General features: G+C 41.1%; 1 protein-coding gene across 1 annotated transcript; it reads left to right on the forward strand.

Annotated features, from left to right (window-relative positions):
* Positions 1-7,611: 7,611 nt before the first annotated feature.
* On the forward strand, positions 7,612-17,890 carry LOC132555616 (mucin-2-like). The gene is given in 3 exon segments (XM_060219964.1): positions 7,612-16,397; positions 16,452-16,532; positions 16,534-17,890. Coding segments are annotated over 3 exon segments (10,224 nt in total).
* The last annotated feature ends 6,315 nt before the right edge of the window (positions 17,891-24,205 follow it).

Genomic DNA, 24,205 nt, shown 5'->3' on the forward strand with positions numbered 1-24,205 from the left:
AATACAGGAACTGGCCTGAAACGGATGCGCGAGTTTCTGTCTGTACAGACCGGATATTCTGTCTATAAACAGTGACGAGATTACCTATTGACACTGAAATGCAGTTGGGTTGAGTGCAAATCAATTTTCAAAAAGACAAATGAAAACAAAAAGAAAATATAAATGAAAGCAGAATAATAAACGGAAAAATTTAACTTGATTTTCAGTTTCGTTTGGATTATAATTGACCAACCATTTCATCGATTGTTCATGGACTTTTCAATATCATAATTTAAAAAGTCTGCACTCTTCCACAGGTGCAAATGATAGCATAAACAGAAGTGTCTCCTGTAAATAACTCATTATTATAATTTAATATCTGTTTATAATGTCATTAATGAATATGAGAAAGAAATGAGCACCAAGTACGAAACCACGTGGGACAATATCATCAATGTTAGACCAATTTTTGTTGTTTTTTTCATTAACAACATTTCTTTGTTTCCTGTTATAAAGAAAATCTCTATACACAGAAGTACAGAATCGCGAATACCAAAGGATACAATAGTTCAACAATTACAATAATGAATTTTTAATATTAGGTGTGAAGTTAGAAAGAACCGGGACGATAATACTCACTCCTTTATATTTCCTGGAAATTATAAAACCTTAGCGTGTCTATTAGCAATTTGACAACAAATAAATTTACAACTAACAAAAAAATTAATAAATAAAAGGCAAAGTACAATCATCAGTTCATGATGATAAGAAAATGACAATTAAGTAGGTATATCGTAAAATGTAAATGGATGTTTTATATAATCTCGGCCAAAATTAAAACACTATTCACAAACACCAGAGAGAGGTTGATGTTTCATAATGGTACGTGTCATGTAAGATTTCTACGTTAGCATTAGTCTATGAACTTTCTGTTATTTCATATGTAAAGGAGGATAAAAGGACGAATATCAATTTCCGCCCAACATTATAAAATACTTGGGTGTGACTAGATACATTTATGTATGAATTATACATCTTTCAGTATGTTAATACACAGAAAACCTAACCATCTAAAATATCTGGTACGACATGAAACACGACATCAACCCTCAATTTCCCGAATAACTTTACGCACATTCATATTCAGTGCGGTTGTTAAAAAAAGGTACCTTAAAATTAAATAAATTTCAAACTGTAAAATAAATAAAGGATTTACTAATTGATAGTATTGTAAAATAGTACAAGGCGTGGTTTAATAAGTCAATGGGCCTTAGCCGGTAAGAGCGTTGGTGCACGTAACGTCGGTCAGATCCGACAAGGACCGTGGTTCGACACTCCCTAACCGTGGTAGTGTGGTGTGTTTCTCGTGAAATTGTGAAACGGTCCGGTCTGTGACGTAGAAGTGCCCTTCAGCAAAACAAATACCAGAATAGCATGTAACGGGTCTCCCGTATGTTGTTCGGTGAGGTAGCCCTATCTACTTCAAGGAGCCTCAAGTTTCTAATTAAAAGTCTGTTTATTGCTATCCATCGCTGCTCTAAAAATACAAAACTTCAATTCGAATATCGACTGAAAGCTTATAGTATTTAGATATCCCTTTTTAATGCCAGTACAAGTCTCCTCCTTATTTAAAATTCACTCCTCCTGGACATTAGAGTAAGTCAATCAGCTCGTATTCAATGTCCACAGGTAGACAAAGTTTCCCACACAAACTTTTAAACTGTACTTCTTTCCAGATTAGCTCGACATTTACATTTTATTAAATGCTGACAATGAATTGAAGTATCATTTACTCCAAGCAGGCCATTATACGTCACGTGACCTGGTACTACGCCTAGTAATAGATTTCCGCGCTTTTATACCAGGAAAATTCATTTGACTGGAAAGAAAATTTTGGTCGTTCTGCATTTGATGTTAGCAAATTATTGCTGGCATACAAGCAAAATTAAAAAATTGGAAACACACTCCTTTCCAGAAATCGATAAAAAGGTAATTGATTACACAAAATTTAACTTATGAACTTCTGAAAACATTAATGGTACAAACACTTATTTACGAGTTTAAATACTGTAAATACTTATAATATTTTACAAGGATTAAGTAAAGCATGATACTGGCACTCCGTCTAGATAATTAAGGAAATCAGAGGTACCCAATGATCTAAAGGATCACACTACTTCACATTTGTCTGTATTTGGCCTACTAAGATATCAGCACAGACTTTAAGATCATATTATATTCATATCATTGCAGCCCAAATATCAATTCATAAAAATAACGAGAAAAATCCGATAAGTGCTGAATAAGGAGAAACAATCATTTATATGAAAAGTACAAAGAGAAAAATAAGAAAATACACGAGACAAAGAGGTATAAACGATATTTTGTACGATAGAAGAGAGGTGGATAAGCACAGCATCGTTCATATACACAGCATCCATTCACGTAATTGTTTCATCGTATCTCTGCAGTCGATACTCTGAATACAGGGACAAATAGGGACCAGGTGAAATGTAATATTACCGACACAAAATATATCACATATATGGCCTAAATAGTTGTTATTGTCAAGAAGATTTAAAATAAACGGTTACCTGTCAAATAAGGAAACTTGTTATAGTGAAATGTGCGACGCCTGATAAATTAGCAATTAGATACAAACATTATTTCAAAACTATTATTTGTTGGAAAGTATTTAGGTACACAACAGCAAACCTTACAACATATTATGACATTGTTGTATGGTTTGTATGATTACATGACAGGAGAAAGTTTTCGTGATATGAAGATTAGATAACATGGCCATATGTACAGGAACAGTAAGAAAAACGTGATAAAATCTAGCAGGGAATGTACATAAGATGCAATAGAATCCTAAGGAGTCGTATACATCCCCTCTCTGTCTGTCTCTATGGTCCATACTAACTATACGTAGGAGTGTCATCTCCGGTATTACCATTACAATGCGTTATCATGCGGACATTCCAGCCAGTGAACTATCACTACGTTGGAAACGTGAAAATAAAACGTAGTGACCTTATGTTTTCACTTTTTCATTATTAAAGTTTAAGTATTTAAAGTTATTTTCTTATCTAAATATAATTATTTTTATCTTTATTTCTTTCGAAATATACTAAATATATGTACATTTGTCGTCTTCATGCCAAGCTAACAATGCTTTGTGTAATAGCTGAAAACAAATATTTCATGGAACTATGTCATTCACTCGTTTTCCGCCTTCCCATTAACTATTGGTTTTCTTGTACAAACTGTCATAAGTTTTAATCAATTTATAAATGTTCATCATTATTAATCTAGCAACTTATGAAGATATTAGCGGTTTTGATGAAACTCGTGCAAGAATATCATCAATAGATTGATAAAAAGTTGAAATCATATTTTATAAATTTGCAACTGTGAATAATGCAACAAAATTATACTATAGAGAAGTAAATGATAAATGTTTTAGAACCTGTTGACCAGTTTCAGTCATCACGGTTGAGTGAACAGCATTTTTAGCAGCTATAAATATTTTCTCCTACTGAATACATATTGACTCCCGGGCGTGCCTCAGAGGTCGTACACAAATCATCAAGTTTCGTTCAATTCTGAAAACAAAAATATCAAATTAACATATTTCAGGGATTGAAAAAATGGATTATGGATAATTCTGTTGACGACTTCGTTTCGCGGAGGAAAACAAAAGTTTTCAAGTTTTCGAGAACACAGCACATTTTGTTATTTAGAATGGTACGCCAAACTGTTCCGTGCGGAAGTGTTGGTTAATTAATACATTTCAAAGTTAATGTGAGAAAAAAAGTAATCTATAAAATTTGTGTTATTCAAAGTGACTTGATCTGGAATGAACAAACAATTGATGTTCTGTGAGAAACCAAACAGCTGGATCGTCTGTAAGGAGGTTCATATTTGTAATTAGTTGTCAAGGCAAGTATATACAAAATATGGTGTAAATACGCTCTGTCCTTAAAAAGGTTTAATCTGAAAACTATCTACATGAATATATACATCTATATAGATAGAAAACTTACTTATAAAACTCACAGGGAATATTCAGTCGTCTCAATCTTCACGTTAAGGTTCCATGGCGATTTTTTTTCATTTCCCATGACAAGTAAAATGACCAAATAAGGTATGCTTTGTTTTCATATCAAAACGTGCTTACATATTTATGATATAGGTATTGGAACACGTCCAAATGAAACTGACTTTTCATAAGCGTTCAAACGTTAGTATTTTAAGTTTGTTTTGTGATCTTGAGCATAAATCGTATATTTGATAGAAAGCGGTGTAAAACTGTTCTTGACCTTTTTATTATGCTTACATGATACGAAATGCCAAATGAATTGAATGTAGAGTTATTATACGTTATTATACGACGTTATATCATATACTTAATTGTCGTTCTGTCGTAAACTCGGATGTCTGTTTAGCATACTTAATATTTTAGTATTGTTAATATCAATAAACTGAATTCGCTTGGCCAAAGAACTTACATCTACGTCAACTGACCATTTCATTGTATATTGTCAACGAAAAACTTTAAAAGAGATTTTAAAAAAACAAGTAAATGAAGCAACCAAATTTGTCCAAAAGTCTAAAGCGACCCACCGACGTTTGGGTCCGTGTGACTTTTGTTATAGATAAAACGCCAGGAGGCTAGTCACACAGTTTGTGTGGAGAGATCTGTAAGGATGTGATGGACTTGTGTAGTAAAATGTACATAACTGGCCCTGTTCCTTAGTTGATTATAGAGTGACATTTAGTAAAAGGATCGTAAAATATCGGGAACAGACATTCGTGAGATAGAGAGACGAATACATTCATGGTCACGCCCATACAGTGCACTGGTTACCGAGATCATTTTATACTTAGGCTGTTTTTTTAAATCTTTTGTTGTATCTCTTCTGGCGAGTGCCAACTCTGTCATCGACCTTTTTATACCTATGGCTTACGGTTTGTAAATGATCAGAAGGAAATCTAGTTTAGAAAATCTGAGAAAAATATATAACATAATCAAACAACCAAGGCGGGTCAGAGGATGTTGTTGTCGAAAATATTTTCTGGGAAAAAATATTATCGAAGTATAGGTAAAGAGAGTAGAATTATGTGTTAGAAGACGCTAAGATGAACTTAATAACGACAATGGGAAAGTGTATGGCCATCTTTATTTTTCAATTGTGAAGATATAAAGATTTTATATTCTAGACATTTTCACCGCGGCCTCAAGTTTAAATATTTAAGATTAAGACTGGCGGTTTGTCTCTTCGCCGGTGCAGAAACCTGTTCCAACTTTCTTGTACCTTTTAAATTTTTCTCAGTGTAACTTTCTCTTTTCACATATAACACCTTTTTTCGACTTTGGGTAAGCATTACTGTTCCTCCTCAGTATTTTGTTGGTGGCTGTGTTCTATTGACGACACCTGTGATTTAAACTATCGTATAGGGCTGTAAGGACGATGGCGTCTATTAAACTAGCTCATACAGTAATCAATTTCACTGTTTTGGAAAAAAGGAAGATGCAGGAAAGTTAACAAATCTTAATTCGTGCTAAAAAACTAAATAAAGATCTACATGGAGAATCAAGTGAGTTCCAAGGACGTAATATGACCAAGTGTTTCGGAAGAGTAAGCGTCCTTTACTTTATAAACGCCACCAGCCATGTTAATCTCGATCAATCCAGGTAATGTCACAATCTCAAAACGAGGTGCGGGCAAACTATATAGCTTCTTATCGCAATTAAGTTCGCCTGCCAGCTATTACACTTGTTACTGAACACTTTTGCAGTGTAGACTAACTACACTGACTTCATAAATTAATTCAGCAAGATGGGATGTATCTGCTATAGAAAAGCTACTAAAACGCACAGAGGACCACAGAAACAAAAGGAAGAGATGTCATTTTTCTATAAAATGTACTGTTTACTGATCGAATGAAGTTAAAGGTTGTGCAATAATATACTTGTGTACAAGACAGTGTATGGTATCAATTTGACCATTTGTTTCACAATTAAATCAAAGTAGGCAAATTATAGTTGTGCGGCAGGCAATATTTCAAACGCTAAGCTCATTTCTTTTAGTAATACTTAATACATATCTAAATTGAATTCCAATCATTAGCTATAATTAGTTGCTGCAAATATGAAAAATAATATAAAAACATTTCCAACACAATACCTTCTTTTGTTTAAATGTTTCAGATTCCGTATAGAATCGGTTCAAAGATTTGTTTTCTTAAGTCATTCCTCTTTCTGTAATTGTTTTCCAATGACAAATTTCCTTATCAACGATGTAGTCGTTCAGCTAACAGTAAAATGGAAAAGTTTATAGATTGGATTGTTTAACAGTCTTAAACAATGTACAGGCTCAGTATACATACGTGAACGACATGACCTTTAAAGCAGATAAGCATGAACAGGCTAGTGTCTTTTCTGTAATATTGGTAAGGTATATGATAGTATTTGGCTTATATGCTTCACGAGTTTACATATATACTTTAAGATCATTAGATTTCGAGGTAGTTTTAATTTTGTTGAATCCACGAATTTATATATCTATAAAATGATAAACACATAAGAATTGTCACGAATGGAAGGACTAGAGGGGAGATCTATTTACAAAGTAATGTCTCAACGAAAATGCATATTTTAAAAAACCGCGAAATTTGTGTCCAAAAATATATGATTACACAGTATATAGTATCTAGCTTTCATTTCATTTACGTTGATAATTAGATACAGGTAGTAGTGTGTGGTCTTAAAATCTAAAAGTGAAACACTGATGTCATGGTTACTACAAAGGTTAGTTTAAAACCTATCAGCTTTCCGCTGATTTCGGTGATGGTGTGTATTAAAGGTAAAACGTAAATGGAGTTCCCAATTTAGTACAAGCGGTTGCTTATAACGTATTTCTGAAACAGGTCTAGTGTTTTGATCCAAGGTCCACTGTTGGCGGTATATCAGTTTTTAAACGGAACTGAGGTCAGCTTCACAGTTCCGTTTTTCTAAAGTGAAGCTAGGGTCTGGTCCCTAGATTAATTTTTTTAAAAACGGAATTGGGGTTTGATTTCAAGTTCCGTTTTTCTTGAACGAAACTAGGAATCAATGTATGGCTTCCTAAAACATTAACTTTCTGTAGACGACATATCGTTGTAGACACCCATTGTTATACTGGTGGACGACTGAAGAAGAAAAAAACAGTTAGGATGAAATTAAAAAAACTATTTTCATTTATTTTTATCCTCAAGGCGATTATTTGTTATTTTTAGATATCAAAGTTATACGCGTCTTATAACCTATATGAACAAACAATTAAAAAAACCCCAGAGAAGTTCGCTACGGCATCAGTCTACATCAGTCAGAACATTGTCACCCAAACTGCAGATTTCCCGTCGAAATTACGTACGTCGAAAACCCAAAAGTGTCATAGGCAAAAGAATATATTTATATGAGAAATGAGACACAGAACAAGTGGAGTAAGAAAGAAACAATGCTGAATCCGAATGCCATCTCCCAAAATATGTCGCTTCGCCAGTAAATTAACACATGGGTTCCGTTAATTTTAAAAATGTTCTTTGCCGTTTAGATTTGCAGGTGTTACCAATCACTTTGACGCCATGAGGAGTCTTGGGCTGCTTCTTTTGTTTCCGTGTACCTTCCTCATTGTTCGAGCGAAGCCAACTACGCATTCCATGGGTGACATGAAGCCTCAAACTCTCGCTACATCAACGACAGACGAAACAACGCATGGTTCTGCAACACATCCTATGGGTGGAATGATGCACCAGAATCTCGCAACGACATCAAAAACTGATACCACAAAACCTGACACCGGTCCAACAACACATTCAATGGGTGGCATGATGCCTCAAACTCTCGCTACATCAACGACAGACGAAACAACGCATGGTTCTGCAACACATCCTATGGGTGAAATGATGCCGCAGAGTCTCGCAACAACATCAAAGACTGATACCACAAAACCCGACACCGGTCCAACAACACATTCAATAGGTGGCATGATGCCTCAAACTCTCGCTACATCAACGACAGACGAAACAACGCATGGTTCTGCAACACATCCTATGGGTGAAATGATGCCGCAGAGTCTCGCAACAACATCAAAGACTGATACCACAAAACCCGACACCGGTCCAACAACACATTCAATGGGTGGCATGATGCCTCAAACTCTCGCTACATCAACGACAGACGAAACAACGCATGGTTCTGCAACACATCCTATGGGTGAAATGATGCCGCAGAGTCTCGCAACAACATCAAAAACTGATACCACAAAACCTGACATTGGTCCAACAACGCATTTAATGGGTGGCATGATGCCTCAAACTCTCGCTACATCAACGACAGACGAAACAACGCATGGTTCTGCAACACATCCTATGGGTGGAATGATGCCCCAGAATCTCGCAACAACATCAAAAACTGATACCACAAAACCCGACACCGGTCCAACAACACATTCAATGGGTGGCATGATGCCTCAAACTCTCGTTACATCAACGACAGACAAAACAACGCATGGTTCTGCAACACATCCAATGGGTGGAATGATGCCCCAGAATCTCGCAACAACATCAAAAACTGATACCACAAAACCTGACATTGGTCTAACAATACATTCAATGGGTGGCATGATGCCTCAAACTCTTGCTACATCAACGACAGACGAAATAACGCATGGTTCTGCAACACATTCCATGGGTGGCATAATGCTTCTAACTCTCGCTACATCAACGACAGACGAAACAACGCGTGGTTCTGCAACACATCTTATGGATGGAATGATGCCACAGAATATCGCATCGACATCAACAACAGATGCCTCAACGCATGGCATCGGTCGAACAACACATTCAATGGGTGGCATGATGCCTCAAACTCTTGCTACATTAACCACAGACGAAACAACGCATGGTTCTGCAACACATTCCATGGGTGGCATGATGCCTCAAACTCTCGCTTCATCAACGACAGACGAAACAACGCATGGTTCTACGACACATTCTATGGGTGGCATGATGCCTCAAACACTCGCTACATTAACGACAGATGAAACAACGCATGGTCCAACAACACATTCAATGGGTGGCATGATGCCTCAAACTCTCGCTACATCAACGACAGACGAAACAACGCATGGTTCTGCAACACATCCTATGGGTGAAATGATGCCGCAGAGTCTCGCAACAACATCAAAAACTGATACCACAATACCTGCCATTGGTCCAACAACACATTCAATGGGTGGCATGATGCCTCAAACTCTCGCTACATCAACGACAGACGAAACAACGCATGGTTCTGCAACACATCCTATGGGTGAAATGATGCCGCAGAGTCTCGCAACAACATCAAAAACTGATACCACAATACCTGCCATTGGTCCAACAACACATTCAATAGGTGGCATGATGCCTCAAACTCTCGCTACATCAACGACAGACGAAACAACGCATGGTTCTGCAACACATCCTATGGGTGAAATGATGCCCCAGAATCTCGCAACGACATCAAAAACTGATACCACAAAACCTGACATTGGTCTAACAATACATTCAATGGGTGGCATGATGCCTCAAACTCTCGCTACATCAACGACAGACGAAACAACGCATGGTTCTGCAACACATCCTATGGGTGAAATGATGCCTCAAACACTCGCTACATTAACGACAGATGAAACAACGCATGGTCCAACAACACATTCAATGGGTGGCATGATGCCTCAAACTCTCGCTACATCAACGACAGACGAAACAACGCATGGTTCTGCAACACATCCTATGGGTGAAATGATGCCGCAGAGTCTCGCAACAACATCAAAAACTGATACCACAATACCTGCCATTGGTCCAACAACACATTCAATGGGTGGCATGATGCCTCAAACTCTCGCTACATCAACGACAGACGAAACAACGCATGGTTCTGCAACACATCCTATGGGTGAAATGATGCCGCAGAGTCTCGCAACAACATCAAAAACTGATACCACAATACCTGCCATTGGTCCAACAACACATTCAATAGGTGGCATGATGCCTCAAACTCTCGCTACATCAACGACAGACGAAACAACGCATGGTTCTGCAACACATCCTATGGGTGAAATGATGCCCCAGAATCTCGCAACGACATCAAAAACTGATACCACAAAACTCGACACCGGTCCAACAACACATTCAATGGGTGGCATGATGCCTCAAACTCTCGCTACATCAACGACAGACGAAACAACGCATGGTTCTGCAACACATCCTATGGGTGAAATGATGCCGCAGAGTCTCGCAACAACATCAAAGACTGATACCACAAAACCCGACACCGGTCCAACAACACATTCAATGGGTGGCATGATGCCTCAAACTCTCGCTACATCAACAACAGACGAAACAACGCATGGTTCTGCAACACATCCTATGGGTGGAATGATGCCCCAGAATCTCGCAACGACATCAAAAACTGATACCACAAAACTCGACACCGGTCCAACAACACATTCAATGGGTGGCATGATGCCTCAAACTCTCGCTACATCAACGACAGACGAAACAACGCATGGTTCTGCAACACATCCTATGGGTGAAATGATGCCGCAGAGTCTCGCAACAACATCAAAAACTGATACCACAATACCTGCCATTGGTCCAACAACACATTCAATGGGTGGCATGATGCCTCAAACTCTCGCTACATCAACGACAGACGAAACAACGCATGGTTCTGCAACACATCCTATGGGTGAAATGATGCCGCAGAGTCTCGCAACAACATCAAAGACTGATACCACAAAACCCGACACCGGTCCAACAACACATTCAATGGGTGGCATGAAGCCTCAAACTCTCGCTACATCAACGACAGACGAAACAACGCATGGTTCTGCAACACATCCTATGGGTGAAATGATGCCGCAGAGTCTCGCAACAACATCAAAAACTGATACCACAATACCTGCCATTGGTCCAACAACACATTCAATGGGTGGCATGATGCCTCAAACTCTCGCTACATCAACGACAGACGAAACAACGCATGGTTCTGCAACACATCCTATGGGTGAAATGATGCCGCAGAGTCTCGCAACAACATCAAAAACTGATACCACAATACCTGCCATTGGTCCAACAACACATTCAATAGGTGGCATGATGCCTCAAACTCTCGCTACATCAACGACAGACGAAACAACGCATGGTTCTGCAACACATCCTATGGGTGAAATGATGCCCCAGAATCTCGCAACGACATCAAAAACTGATACCACAAAACTCGACACCGGTCCAACAACACATTCAATGGGTGGCATGATGCCTCAAACTCTCGCTACATCAACGACAGACGAAACAACGCATGGTTCTGCAACTCATCCTATGGGTGAAATGATGCCGCAGAGTCTCGCAACAACATCAAAGACTGATACCACAAAACCTGACACCGGTCCAACAACACATTCAATGGGTGGCATGATGCCTCAAACTCTCGCTACATCAACAACAGACGAAACAACGCATGGTTCTGCAACACATCCTATGGGTGGAATGATGCCCCAGAATCTCGCAACGACATCAAAAACTGATACCACAAAACTCGACACCGGTCCAACAACACATTCAATGGGTGGCATGATGCCTCAAACTCTCGCTACATCAACGACAGACGAAACAACGCATGGTTCTGCAACACATCCTATGGGTGGAATGATGCCGCAAAGTCTCGCAACGACATCAAAAACTGATACCACAAAACCTGACATTGGTCCAACAACGCATTCCATAGGTGGTATGATGACTCAAACTCTCGCGACGACATCATCAACTCATCCCACAAGACCTGACATCGGTCCAACTACACGTTCCATAGGTGGTATGATGACTCAAACTCTCGCGACGACATCATCAACTCATCCCACAACGCCTGACCTCGGTCCAACAACACATTCAGTAGATGGCATGAACTCTCAAACGATACGTCATAATCTCGCAGTGACATCATCAATTGATACCACAACACCTGATTTCGGTCCAACTATGCATTCATTGGGTGGCATGGTGCCTAAATCTATCGCGACATCAACAGCTGACGCTACAACACTTGACATCGGTTCAACAACACATTCAATGGGTGGAATGATGCCTCAGAATCTCGCATCGACACCAACAACGGATGCCGAAAGGCATGTCACCGGTCGAACAACACATTCAATGAGTGGCATGATGCCTCAAACTCTCGCTACATTAACCACAGACGAAACAACGCATGGTTCTCCAACACATTCCATGGGTGGCATGATGCCTCAAACTCTCGCTACATTAACCACAGACGAAACAACGCATGGTTCTCCAACACATTCCATGGGTGGCATGATGCCTCAAACTCTCGCTACATTAACGACAGACGAAACAACACATGGTCCAACAACACATTCAATGGGTGGCATAATGCCTCAAAATCTCGCTACATCAACGACAGGCGAAACAACGCGTGGTTCTGCAACACATTCTATGGGTGGAATGATGCCTCAGAAGCTCGCATCAACACCAACAACGGATGCCAAAAGGCATGACACCGGTCCAACAACATATTCAATGGGTGGCATGATGCCTCAAACTCTCGCTTCATCAACGACAGACGAAACAATGCGTGGTTCTGCAACACATTCCATGGGTGGAATAATGCAGCAGAATCTCGCAACCACATCACAAATTGATGCCACAAAGTCTGACATAGGTCCAACAACACATTCAATGGGTGGCATGATACCTCAAACTCACGCTACATCAACGACAGGCGAAACAACGCATGGTTCTGCAACACATTCTATGGGTGGAATGATGCCACAGAATCTCGCAACGACATCAACAACTGATACCACAAAATCTGACATAGGACCAACTACACATTCAATGGATAGAATGATACCTCAACCTATCGCAACATCAACAACAGACGAAACAACGTATGGTCCAACAACACAATCCATGGGAGGCATGCTGCCTCCAACTCCCGCTACTACATCAACAGCAGATGCTACATCACCTAACATCGGTCCACAAACACATTCCATTGAATCTACAACCTCTACTGAAGATATGCCTGCTACCAATGAAGAGCCATTAGCTGCTACCGGTTCTTCATTACTCACCAAAGACACTTCATTACCGACAACTGAACCTTCATCATTCACCAATGAAGGTACGTCATCCTCATCTATCAATGAAACTTCATTATCTACAAATGAAGTCACGTTTACCGATGACGCTTCATTATCTACCATCACCGTTACTTCGACTAGCAATGAAGATTCTTCAACCGATGTCTCTTCATCTTTAACATCTGATTCATCATCTACAAATGAAGACATCACATTAGATTCTGCTAATTTTTCAACCTACTCCACAATTTCTAAAATGCATGACACAACCTCTAATACAGTGGGATCTACACATTCCATGTTTAGCATGATGTCTCCAACTACCACCACTGCACATTCGATGGGCGGCTTGCTATTTTCGCCAACCATTGATGCCAAAACTTCTTCCATGACAGCGGCTGCACATCCAATGAAAAACATGATGCCACTGACTCAAGGTGAGATGTCAACATTAGATAACAGGCCTGAAGCTGCAGTATTTCTGTCTGCTACTGGAGCTATATCTACCTCTGAAGTTTTAACAACCGCAAGCGCTACATTATCTGCCCCTGATTCTACCTATACAACTGCTTCGACATACGCAACTGCAGTAACTTCTGCCAATACCATTGATGTACCAACTTCCACGACTAATGTCTCAACATCTAAGTCTGACGTCCCTACATCCATCACTGATGTCTCTAACACAAATTTCTCAACATCACTCACAAATGTCTCAACATCGACCAGTGATGTCGCCATACCGACCACAGATATTTCCGAATCGACAACAAATGTCTTTACATCAACCCCTTATGTCACCACATCGACCGCTGATAACATCACATCGACCGGTGATGTCACCACATCCACTACATATGTCTCCACTTCGACCGATGATGTCACCACATCTACCACAGATGTCTCCACATCGACCCCTGCTGGCTCCATATCATCCAACGATATCACCGCATCGACCACTGATATCTCCACACCGATGACTGATATCTCAACATCGACCTCAGATATCTCTAAATCTACCGATGATGTCACCACATCGACCACTGATGTCTCCACATCTACCGTTGATGTCACTAGAATTACCACTGATTTATCCATATCGAAAGCCCCTGTCACCACATCCATCACAGATGTCTCCACATCGACCACTGATATCTCCACACCGATGACTGATATCTCAACATCGACCTCAGATATCTCCAAATCTACCGCTGTTGTCACCACATCGACCACTGATGTCACCACATCGACCACTGATGTCTCCACATCTACCGTTGATGTCACTAGAATTACCACTGATTTATCGACATCAAAAGCCCCTGTCACCACATCTACCAAAGATGTCTCCACATCGACCACTAATATATCCACATCGACCGACGATGTCACCACATCTACCACAGATGTCTCCACATCGACCACTGATCTATCCACATCGACCGTTGATGTCACCACATCTACCACTGATGTCTCCACATCGACCACTGATGTATCCACATCTACCACTGATGTCTCCACATCGACCACTGATGTATCCACATCTACCACTGATGTCTCCACATCGACCACTGATGTATCCACATCTACCGTTGATGTAATTAGAATTACCACTGATTTATCCACATCGAAAGCCCCTGTCACCACATCTACCAAAGATGTCTCCACATTAACCACTGATGTCTCTACATCGACCACTGATGTGCCAACATCTACCACAGATGTCTCCACATCGACCACTAATATATCCACATCGACCGGTTATGTCACCACATCTACCACTGATGTATCCCCATCTACCACTGATGTGTCCAAATCTACCGCTGATATCACCACATCGACCACTGATGTTTCCACATCTACCACTGATGTCTCCACATCGACCACTAATATATCCACATCGACCGGTGATGTCACCACATCTACCACTGATATATCCACATCTACAACTGATGTCTCCACATCGACCACTGATGTATCCACATCTACAACTGATGTCTCCAAATCTACCGGTGATGTCACCACATCGAGCAGTGATGTATCCACATCGACCACTGACTTCACCACATCTACCGTTGATGTCACCACATCGACCACTGATGTCTCCACATCGACCACTGATGTCACTACATCGACTACTGATGTGTCCACATCTATAACTGTTGTACCTGCTTCGACCACCGATGTCTCTACATCTATCACTTATGTTTCCAGAACATCTACAACTCAGTCACTGTCATCAACCTCTGAGGCAGCAACATCTACAACTCAGTCACCGACGTCAACATCTGAAGCAGCAACATCTACCACTCAGTCACCGACGTCAACTTCTGAGGCAGCAACATCTACAACTCAGTCACCGACGTCAAATTTCGAGGCAGCAACATCTACAATTCAGTCACCGACGACAAGTTCTGAGGCAACAACATCTACAACAAAATCAGCGTCGTCAACATCTGAGGCAGCAACATCTACAACTCTGTCACCGACGTCAAATTTCGAGGCAGCAACATCTACAATTCAGTCACCGACGACAACTTCTGAAGCAGCAACATCTACAACTCTGTCACCAACGTCAACGTCTAAGACAACAACATCTACAACTCAGTCACCGACGTCAACATCTGAGGCAGCAACATCTACAACTCATTCACCGACGTCAACTTTTGAGACAGCAACATCTACAACTCAGTCACCGACGTCAACTTCTGAAGCAGCAACATCTACAACTCAGTCACCGACGTCAACTTCTGAGGCAGCAACATCTACCACTCAGTCACCGACGTCAACTTCTGAAGCAGCAACATCTACAACTCAGTCACCGACGTCAACATCTGAGGCAGCAACATCTACCACTCAGTCACCGACGTCAACTTCTGAAGCAGCAACATCTACCATCCAGTCTTCGACGTCAACATCTGAGGCAGCAACATCTACCATTCAATCACCGACGTCAACATCTGAGGCAGCAACATCTACCACTCTGTCACCAACGTCAACATCTGAGGCAGCAACATCTACCATTCAATCACCGACGTCAACATCTGAGGCAGCAACATCTACCACTGAAGCAGCAACATCTACAACTCAGTCACTGACGTCAACTTCTGAAGCAGCAACATCTACAATTCAGTTACCAACATCAACTTCTGAACAACTCAGTTCTCTGAGGCATCTACAACTCATTCAGCGACTGTCAACATCTGAGGCAGCAACATCTACCACTCAGTCAGCGACGTCAACATCTGAAGCAGCAACATCTACAACTCAGTCAGTCACCTGAACGTCAACTTCTGTCAACATCTGAGGCAGCAAATCTACCACTCAGTCACCGACATCAACATCTCACTCAGTCACCGACGTCAACATCTGAAACAGCAACATCTACCACTCAGTCAGCGACGTCAACTTCTGAAGCAGCAACATCTACAACTCAGTCACCGACGTCAACTTCTGAAGCAGCAACATCTACCACTCAGTCACCGACGTCAACTTCTGAAGCAGCAACATCTACCACTCAGTCACCGACGTCAACTTCTGAAGCTGCAACATCTACCACTCATTCACCGACGTCAACATCTGAGGCAGCAATATCTACCACTCAGTCACCGACGTCAGCTTCTGAAGCAGCAACATCTACCACTCAGTCACCGACGTCAACTTCTGAAGCAGCAACATCTACCACTCAGTCACCGACGTCAACTTCTGAGGCAGCAACATCTACCACTCAGTCACCGACGTCAACATCTGAAGCAGCAACATCTACAACTCAGTCACCGACGTCAACTTCTGTAGCAGCAACATCTACCACTCAGTCACCGACGTCAACATCTGAGGCAGCAACATCTACCACTCAGTCACCGACGTCAACATCTGAAGCAGCAACATCTTCAACTCAGTCACCAACGTCAACTTCTGAGGCAGTAACTTCTACCACTCAGTCACCGACATCAACTTCTGAATCACCAACATCTACCACTCAGTCACCGACGTCAACTTCTGAAGCAGCAACATCTACCATCCAGTCTTCGACGTCAACATCTGAGGCAGCAACATCTACAACTCAGTCACCGACGTCAACATCTGAGGCAGCAACATCTACCACTCAGTCACCGACGTCAACATCTGAGGCAGCAATATCTACCACTCAGTCACCGACGTCAGCTTATGAAGCAGCAACATCTACCATCCAGTCTTCGACGTCAACATCTGAGGCAGCAACATCTACAACTCAGTCACCGACGTCAACATCTGAAGCAGCAACATCTACCAACCAGTCTTCGACGGCGACGTCAACATATGAGGCAGCAACATCTACAACTCAGTCACCGACGTCAACTTCTGAAGCAGCAACATCTACAACTCAGTCACCGACGTCAACTTCTGAAGCAGCAACATCTACAACTCAGTCACCGACGTCAACTTCTGAGGCAGCAACATCTACAACTCAGTCACCGACGTCAACATCTGAAACAGCAACATCTACCACTCAGTCAGCGACGTCAACTTCTGAAGCAGCAACATCTACAACTCAGTCACCGACGTCAACATCTGAGGCAGCAACATCTACAGCTCAGTCACCGACGTCAACTTCTGAAGCAGCAACATCTACCATCCAGTCACCGACGTCAACTTCTGAAGCAATTGATACCAATATGGTTCCTGTTACTCCAATTGGAGGATCCACATTCACTACACTATCAATCTCATCTGGTGAGTAGAACTTTTCTATTAATTCATAGACTATGATTATCTACGCTAGATTGACTATTCAAACGTTTCTTTCAAATGGCTATCTGTTCTGTGTACTATGAAAACGATTCCTAAATGTTCAATAAATTTCAAACTATATATTTTACTAAATTTGAAATCTTTATCATAAATTTCAACAAATAGGTATTATAACTTTATACACGTCATAAATTATTTTCATTAAACGTTATACGTTCGATAATCCACTGTTATCACAGTTATAAAATTGGCTTCAATTGAATTCAAATTAATGTTTTTAATTTGTCATTAATTGATAATCGCAATATCAACTAAAGCAGCAGCCACGCCTACATCAAAGGTTTTCACATCCATACCAACAGCCACACCTATATCGAAGGTTACCACGCCCATACCAACGGCCACACCTACATCGAAGGTTACCACGCCCATGACAACAACAAACTCTCCAATATTGTATACTTCTAAATCATCGTCATCAGGTAAGAATAAACCAGTATGTGGTTTTTTTCAGTAATGAAAATAACAACAGTACCTTTTCCCTGTATATTTTGTTAATCAAACGTGACTAATTCACACACTACTTATGATGTTCTTATGTGTTAAGTCGACTTATTTAAATACTACATATGTCTATAGGTATGTGCACATAATAATGTTATATTCACAAAGACTTTGACCTTTTCAACTCCAAATTAAGTAATAACATTGTTTCCAGTTATCATTTGGATGTTGACTAATGCATTATCACATTATACTTAACCGAAACAAGGTAATATTAACTTGTGTATAATCTCCATATAAATTTGTTGGAACAAAACTAAACAAAATTTCTACTAAATCAATTTTGCAAACAAGATCAAAATATGAAAATGCAGCATTAGTCCAGGTGTTCCAAAAGGGTAAAAGTCTTCTGCAACATCAAGGACACCCATACATATAAATCTTGATTAAAACAACAAGTAATATATCACATTCCCAAATGCAAACAAAATGATCATGAAATTTTATCCTCCAATCCTTACGTTTCTATAAGTGACCTGATAGGATGCCCTTTTACTAGAATAAATAAGTAGAGCAATAATGTTCATGGCATAGTCCGCGCAACATACGTGACATGTCATTCGAATAATTTTTCAACCTGAGTTCCCTATATAAATATAGACTCGTCTGTTATGACGTCAATGAAAGATGAATGCGACAGGTCACTCTGATCAATCTACCATAACTGTCACACCTCTAACTCTCGCGTATGTTTTATTAACCGATAAATTAATTCTAAAGTAAAAACAAGCCTTTCAAATCGATTTAAAATCATTTGAGACTAATAGTAGCTAGACCTTATTCGATGACCTTTGCTATACAAACCTGTAAACGAGTTTATTTTCATATATTATGACATTAAACTGATAAAGCTATGCTTTATGCAAATTCAGATATCAAATCTACGTCACTTGAATCGCCAACGATGTCCAAAACACATTCACCTGGTACTAATATGTCTATAACACCGGGAACTCTATCGACTTCACATCCAAAAGATGAGAAAACAAAGCAAATAGAAACGACCATTTCTTCTACAGCTACAACTGCGGCAACTACACCTCTGAAAGGAGCGGCAACACCCACATCCATGTCCAAAACACAAACATTACACGTAACGTCTACTCCAAAGTTTATAACGAGTATGTCACACACGACTTCTTCCACCACAGAGGCAGAATTGTTAACGTCACATATGACTACCGCTCCCCCAAAATTCACATCGTTCAAGTTACAAACGATGACTTCTACTCTACAGTCCACAAAGCCTACTCCACACATGACGATTTCGATAACGCAGGTCACAGCGCCGCTGTCACAAACAGCTACGTCTGCATCACAGGCCACAACGGCAACGTCACACTTGACCACGTCGACATTACAGACTACAAAGCCAACATCACCAACTACGATGTCTTCCCCGCGTTTCAAAACGACGATGTCACACATGACTGCCTCTACATCCCAGGCCCCAACGCCGTCGTCAGGCATAACTACTTCTATTACGAAAGCCACATCGCTATCGTCACACATGGCTATTAATGCCATGCAGGCCACATCGCCAACGTTGCAAACGACTATGTCTAGTACGAAATCAAAAACAACAAAAACACAAACGACTACTTCTACATTACAGGCAACACCTCCAACATCACAAACGACTAGTTCTACATCACACCTCACATCACCAACATCACAAACTACTACTTCTACATCACAGTCAACATCGCCAACATCACAAACGACTACTTCTACATCACAGTCAACATCACCAATAACACAAACGACTACTTCATCAAACGCCACATCGCCAACATCACAAACGACTACTTCTACATCACAGTCAACATCGCCAACATCACAAACGACTACTTCTACATCACAGTCAACATCGCCAACATCACAAACGACTACTTCTACATCACGGTCAACATCGCCAACATCACAAACGACTACTTTTACATCACAGGCCATGTCGCCGTCGACACACATGACTACTTCTGTACCGAAAGCCACATCGCTATCGTCACACATGGCTATTGATACCATGCAGGCTACATCGCCAATGTTGCAAACGTCTATGTCTAGTACGAAATCACATACCACAGTACCACCATCACAACCGACAACTTCTTCATCACAGGCCACATCATCAACATCACAAACGACTACTTCTACATCACGGTCAACATCGCCAACATCACACACGACTACTTCTACATCACAGACAACATCACCAATATCACAAACGACTTCTACATCAAACGCCACATCGCCAACATCACAAACGACTACTTCTACTTCACAGGCCACATCACCAACATCACAAACGACTACTTCTACTTCACATGCCAAATTACCAAGATCACAAACGACTACTTCTACTTCACAGACCCCATCATTAACATCACAAACGACTACTTCTACTTCACATGCCACATCGCCAACATCACAAACGACTACTTTTACATCACAGTCAACATCGCCAACATCACAAACGACTACTTCTACATCACGGTCAACATCGCCAACATCACAAACGACTACTTTTACATCACAGGCCATGTCGCCGTCGACACACATGACTACTTCTGTACCGAAAGCCACATCGCTATCGTCACACATGGCTATTGATACCATGCAGGCTACATCGCCAATGTTGCAAACGTCTATGTCTAGTACGAAATCACATACCACAGTGCCACCATCACAACCGACAACTTCTTCATTACAGGCCACATCATCAAAATCACAAACGACTACTTCTACATCACAGGTAACATCAACAACATCACAAACGACTTCTACATCAAACGCCACATCGCCAACATCACAAACGACTTCTTCTGCATCAGAGTCAACATCACCAACATCAAAAACGACTGCTTCTACATCACAGACCACATCAATATCACAGGTAACATCGCCATCATTGCAAACGACTTCTTCTACATCACACGCAACGTCACCAACATCACAAACGACTACTTCTACATCACAGGCCATATCACTAACATCACAAACGACTTCTACATCAAACGCCACATCGCCAACATCACAAACGACTACTTTTACTTCACAGGCCACATCATCAACATTACAAACGACTACTTTTACATCACAAGCGACGTCACCAATATTAAAAACGAATAAATCTACATCACAGGCCATATCACCAACAGTGCAAACGTCTATGTCTAGTACGAAATCAAAGACCACAGTACCACCATCACAACCGACAACTTCTTCATCACAGGCCACATCATCAACATCACAAACGACTACTTCTACATCACGGTCAACATCGCCAACATCACACACGACTACTTCTACATCACAGACAACATCACCAATATCACAAACGACTTCTACATCAAACGCCACATCACCAACATCACAAACGACTACTTCTACTTCACAGGCCACATCACCAACATCACAAACGACTACTTCTACTTCACATAACATCACAAACGACTACTTCTACCACAGATCACAAACGACTACTTCAACATCACAAACGACTACTTCTACATCACAGTCAACATCGCCAACATCACAAACGACTACTTCTACATCACAGTCAACATCGCTAACATCACAAATGACTACTTCTACATCACGGTCAACATCGCCAACATCACAAACGACTACTTCTACATCACAGGACACATCACCAACATCACAAACGACTACTTCTACATCACATGCCACATCACCAAAATCACAAACGACTACTTCTACATCACAGTCAACATCGCCAACATCACAAACGACTACTTCTACATCACAGGACACATCACCAACATCACAAACGACTACTTCTACATCAGACGCCACATCGCCAACATCAAAAACGACTACTTCTACATCACAGTCAACATCGCCAACATTACAAACGACTACTTCTACTTCACGGTCAACATCGCCAACGTCACAAACGACTACTTCTACATCACAGGCCACATCACCAACATCACAAACGACTACTTCTACATCACAGGCCACATCACCAACATCACAAACGACTAAATCTACATCACAGGCCATGTCGCCGTCGACACGCATGACTACTTCTGCTCCGAAAGCCACATCGCTATCGTCACACATGGCTATTGATACCATGCAGGCTACATCGCCAATGATGCAAACGTCTATATCTAGTACGATATCAAAGACCACAGTGCCACCTTCACAACCGACAACTTCTTTATCACGGGCCACGTCACCAACATCACAAACGACTACTTCTACATCACAGGTAACATCAACAACATCACAAACGACTTCTTCTGCATCAGAGTCAACATCACCAAAATCACAAGCGACTGTTTCTATATCACAGGTAACATCGCCATCATTACAAACGACTTCTTCTACATCACACGCCACGTCACCAATATTAAAAACGAATAAATCTACATCACAGGCCATATCACCAACAGTGCAAACGTCTATGTCTAGTACGAAATCACAGACCACAGTGCCACCATCACAACCGACAACTTCTTCATCACGGTCAACATCACACACGACTACTTCTACATCACAGACAACATCACCAATATCACAAACGACTTCTACATCAAACGCCACATCGCCAACATCACAAACGACTACTTCTACTTTACATGCCACATCACCAACATCACAAACGACTACTTCTACTTCACATGCCAAATTACCAAGATCACAAACGACTACTTCTACTTCACAGACCCCATCATTAACATCACAAACGACTACTTCTACTTCACATGCCACATCACCAACATCACAAACGACTACTTCTACATCACAGTCAACATCACCAACATCACAAACGAATGCTTCTACATCACAGGCCACATCGCCAACATCACAAACGACTACTTCTACATCACAGTCAACATCACCAACATCACAAACGAATGCTTCTACATCACAGGCCACATCGACAACATCACAAACGACAAAATCTACATCACAGTCCATATCGCCGTCGACAGGCATGACTACTTCTCCTCCGAAAGCCACATCGCTATCGTCACACATGGCTATTGATACCATGCAGGCCATATCGCCAATGATGCAAACGTCTATGTCTAGTACGAAATCACAGACCACAGTGCCAAAATCACAACCGTCAACTTCTTCATCACGGGCCACATCATCAACATCACAGGCGACTACTTCTACATCACAGGTAACATCACCAACATCACAAACAACTACTTCTACATCACAGGCCACATCGCCGACATCACAAACGACTACTTCTACTTCACAGTCAATATCGCCAACATCACAATCGACTTCTTCTACATCACGGTCAGCATCGTCAACATCACAAACGACTACTTCTACATCACACGCCACATCGCCAACATCACAAACGACTACTTCTACACCTCAGTCAACATCGCTAACATCAAAAATGACTACTTCTACGTCACGGTCAACATCGCTAACATCACAAACGACTACTTCTACATCACACGCCACATCGCCAACATCACAAACGACTACTTCTACATCACGGTCAACATCGCCAACATCACAAACGACTACTTCTACATCACAGGCCACATCACCAACATCACGAACGACTACTTCTAAATCACACGCAACATCAACAACATCAAAAACCACTAAATCAACATCACAGGCCATGTCGCCGTCGACACGCATGACTACTTCTGCTCCGAAAGCCACATCGCTATCGTCACACATGGCTATTGATACCATGCAAGCTACATCGCCAACGTTGCAAACGTCTATGT

This window comes from Ylistrum balloti, unplaced genomic scaffold (assembly GCF_031769215.1).
Source record: "Ylistrum balloti isolate Yb309-2 unplaced genomic scaffold, AGI_CSIRO_Ybal_v1 Utg370508, whole genome shotgun sequence".
In the NCBI taxonomy this organism is placed as follows: Eukaryota; Metazoa; Mollusca; class Bivalvia; order Pectinida; family Pectinidae; genus Ylistrum; species Ylistrum balloti.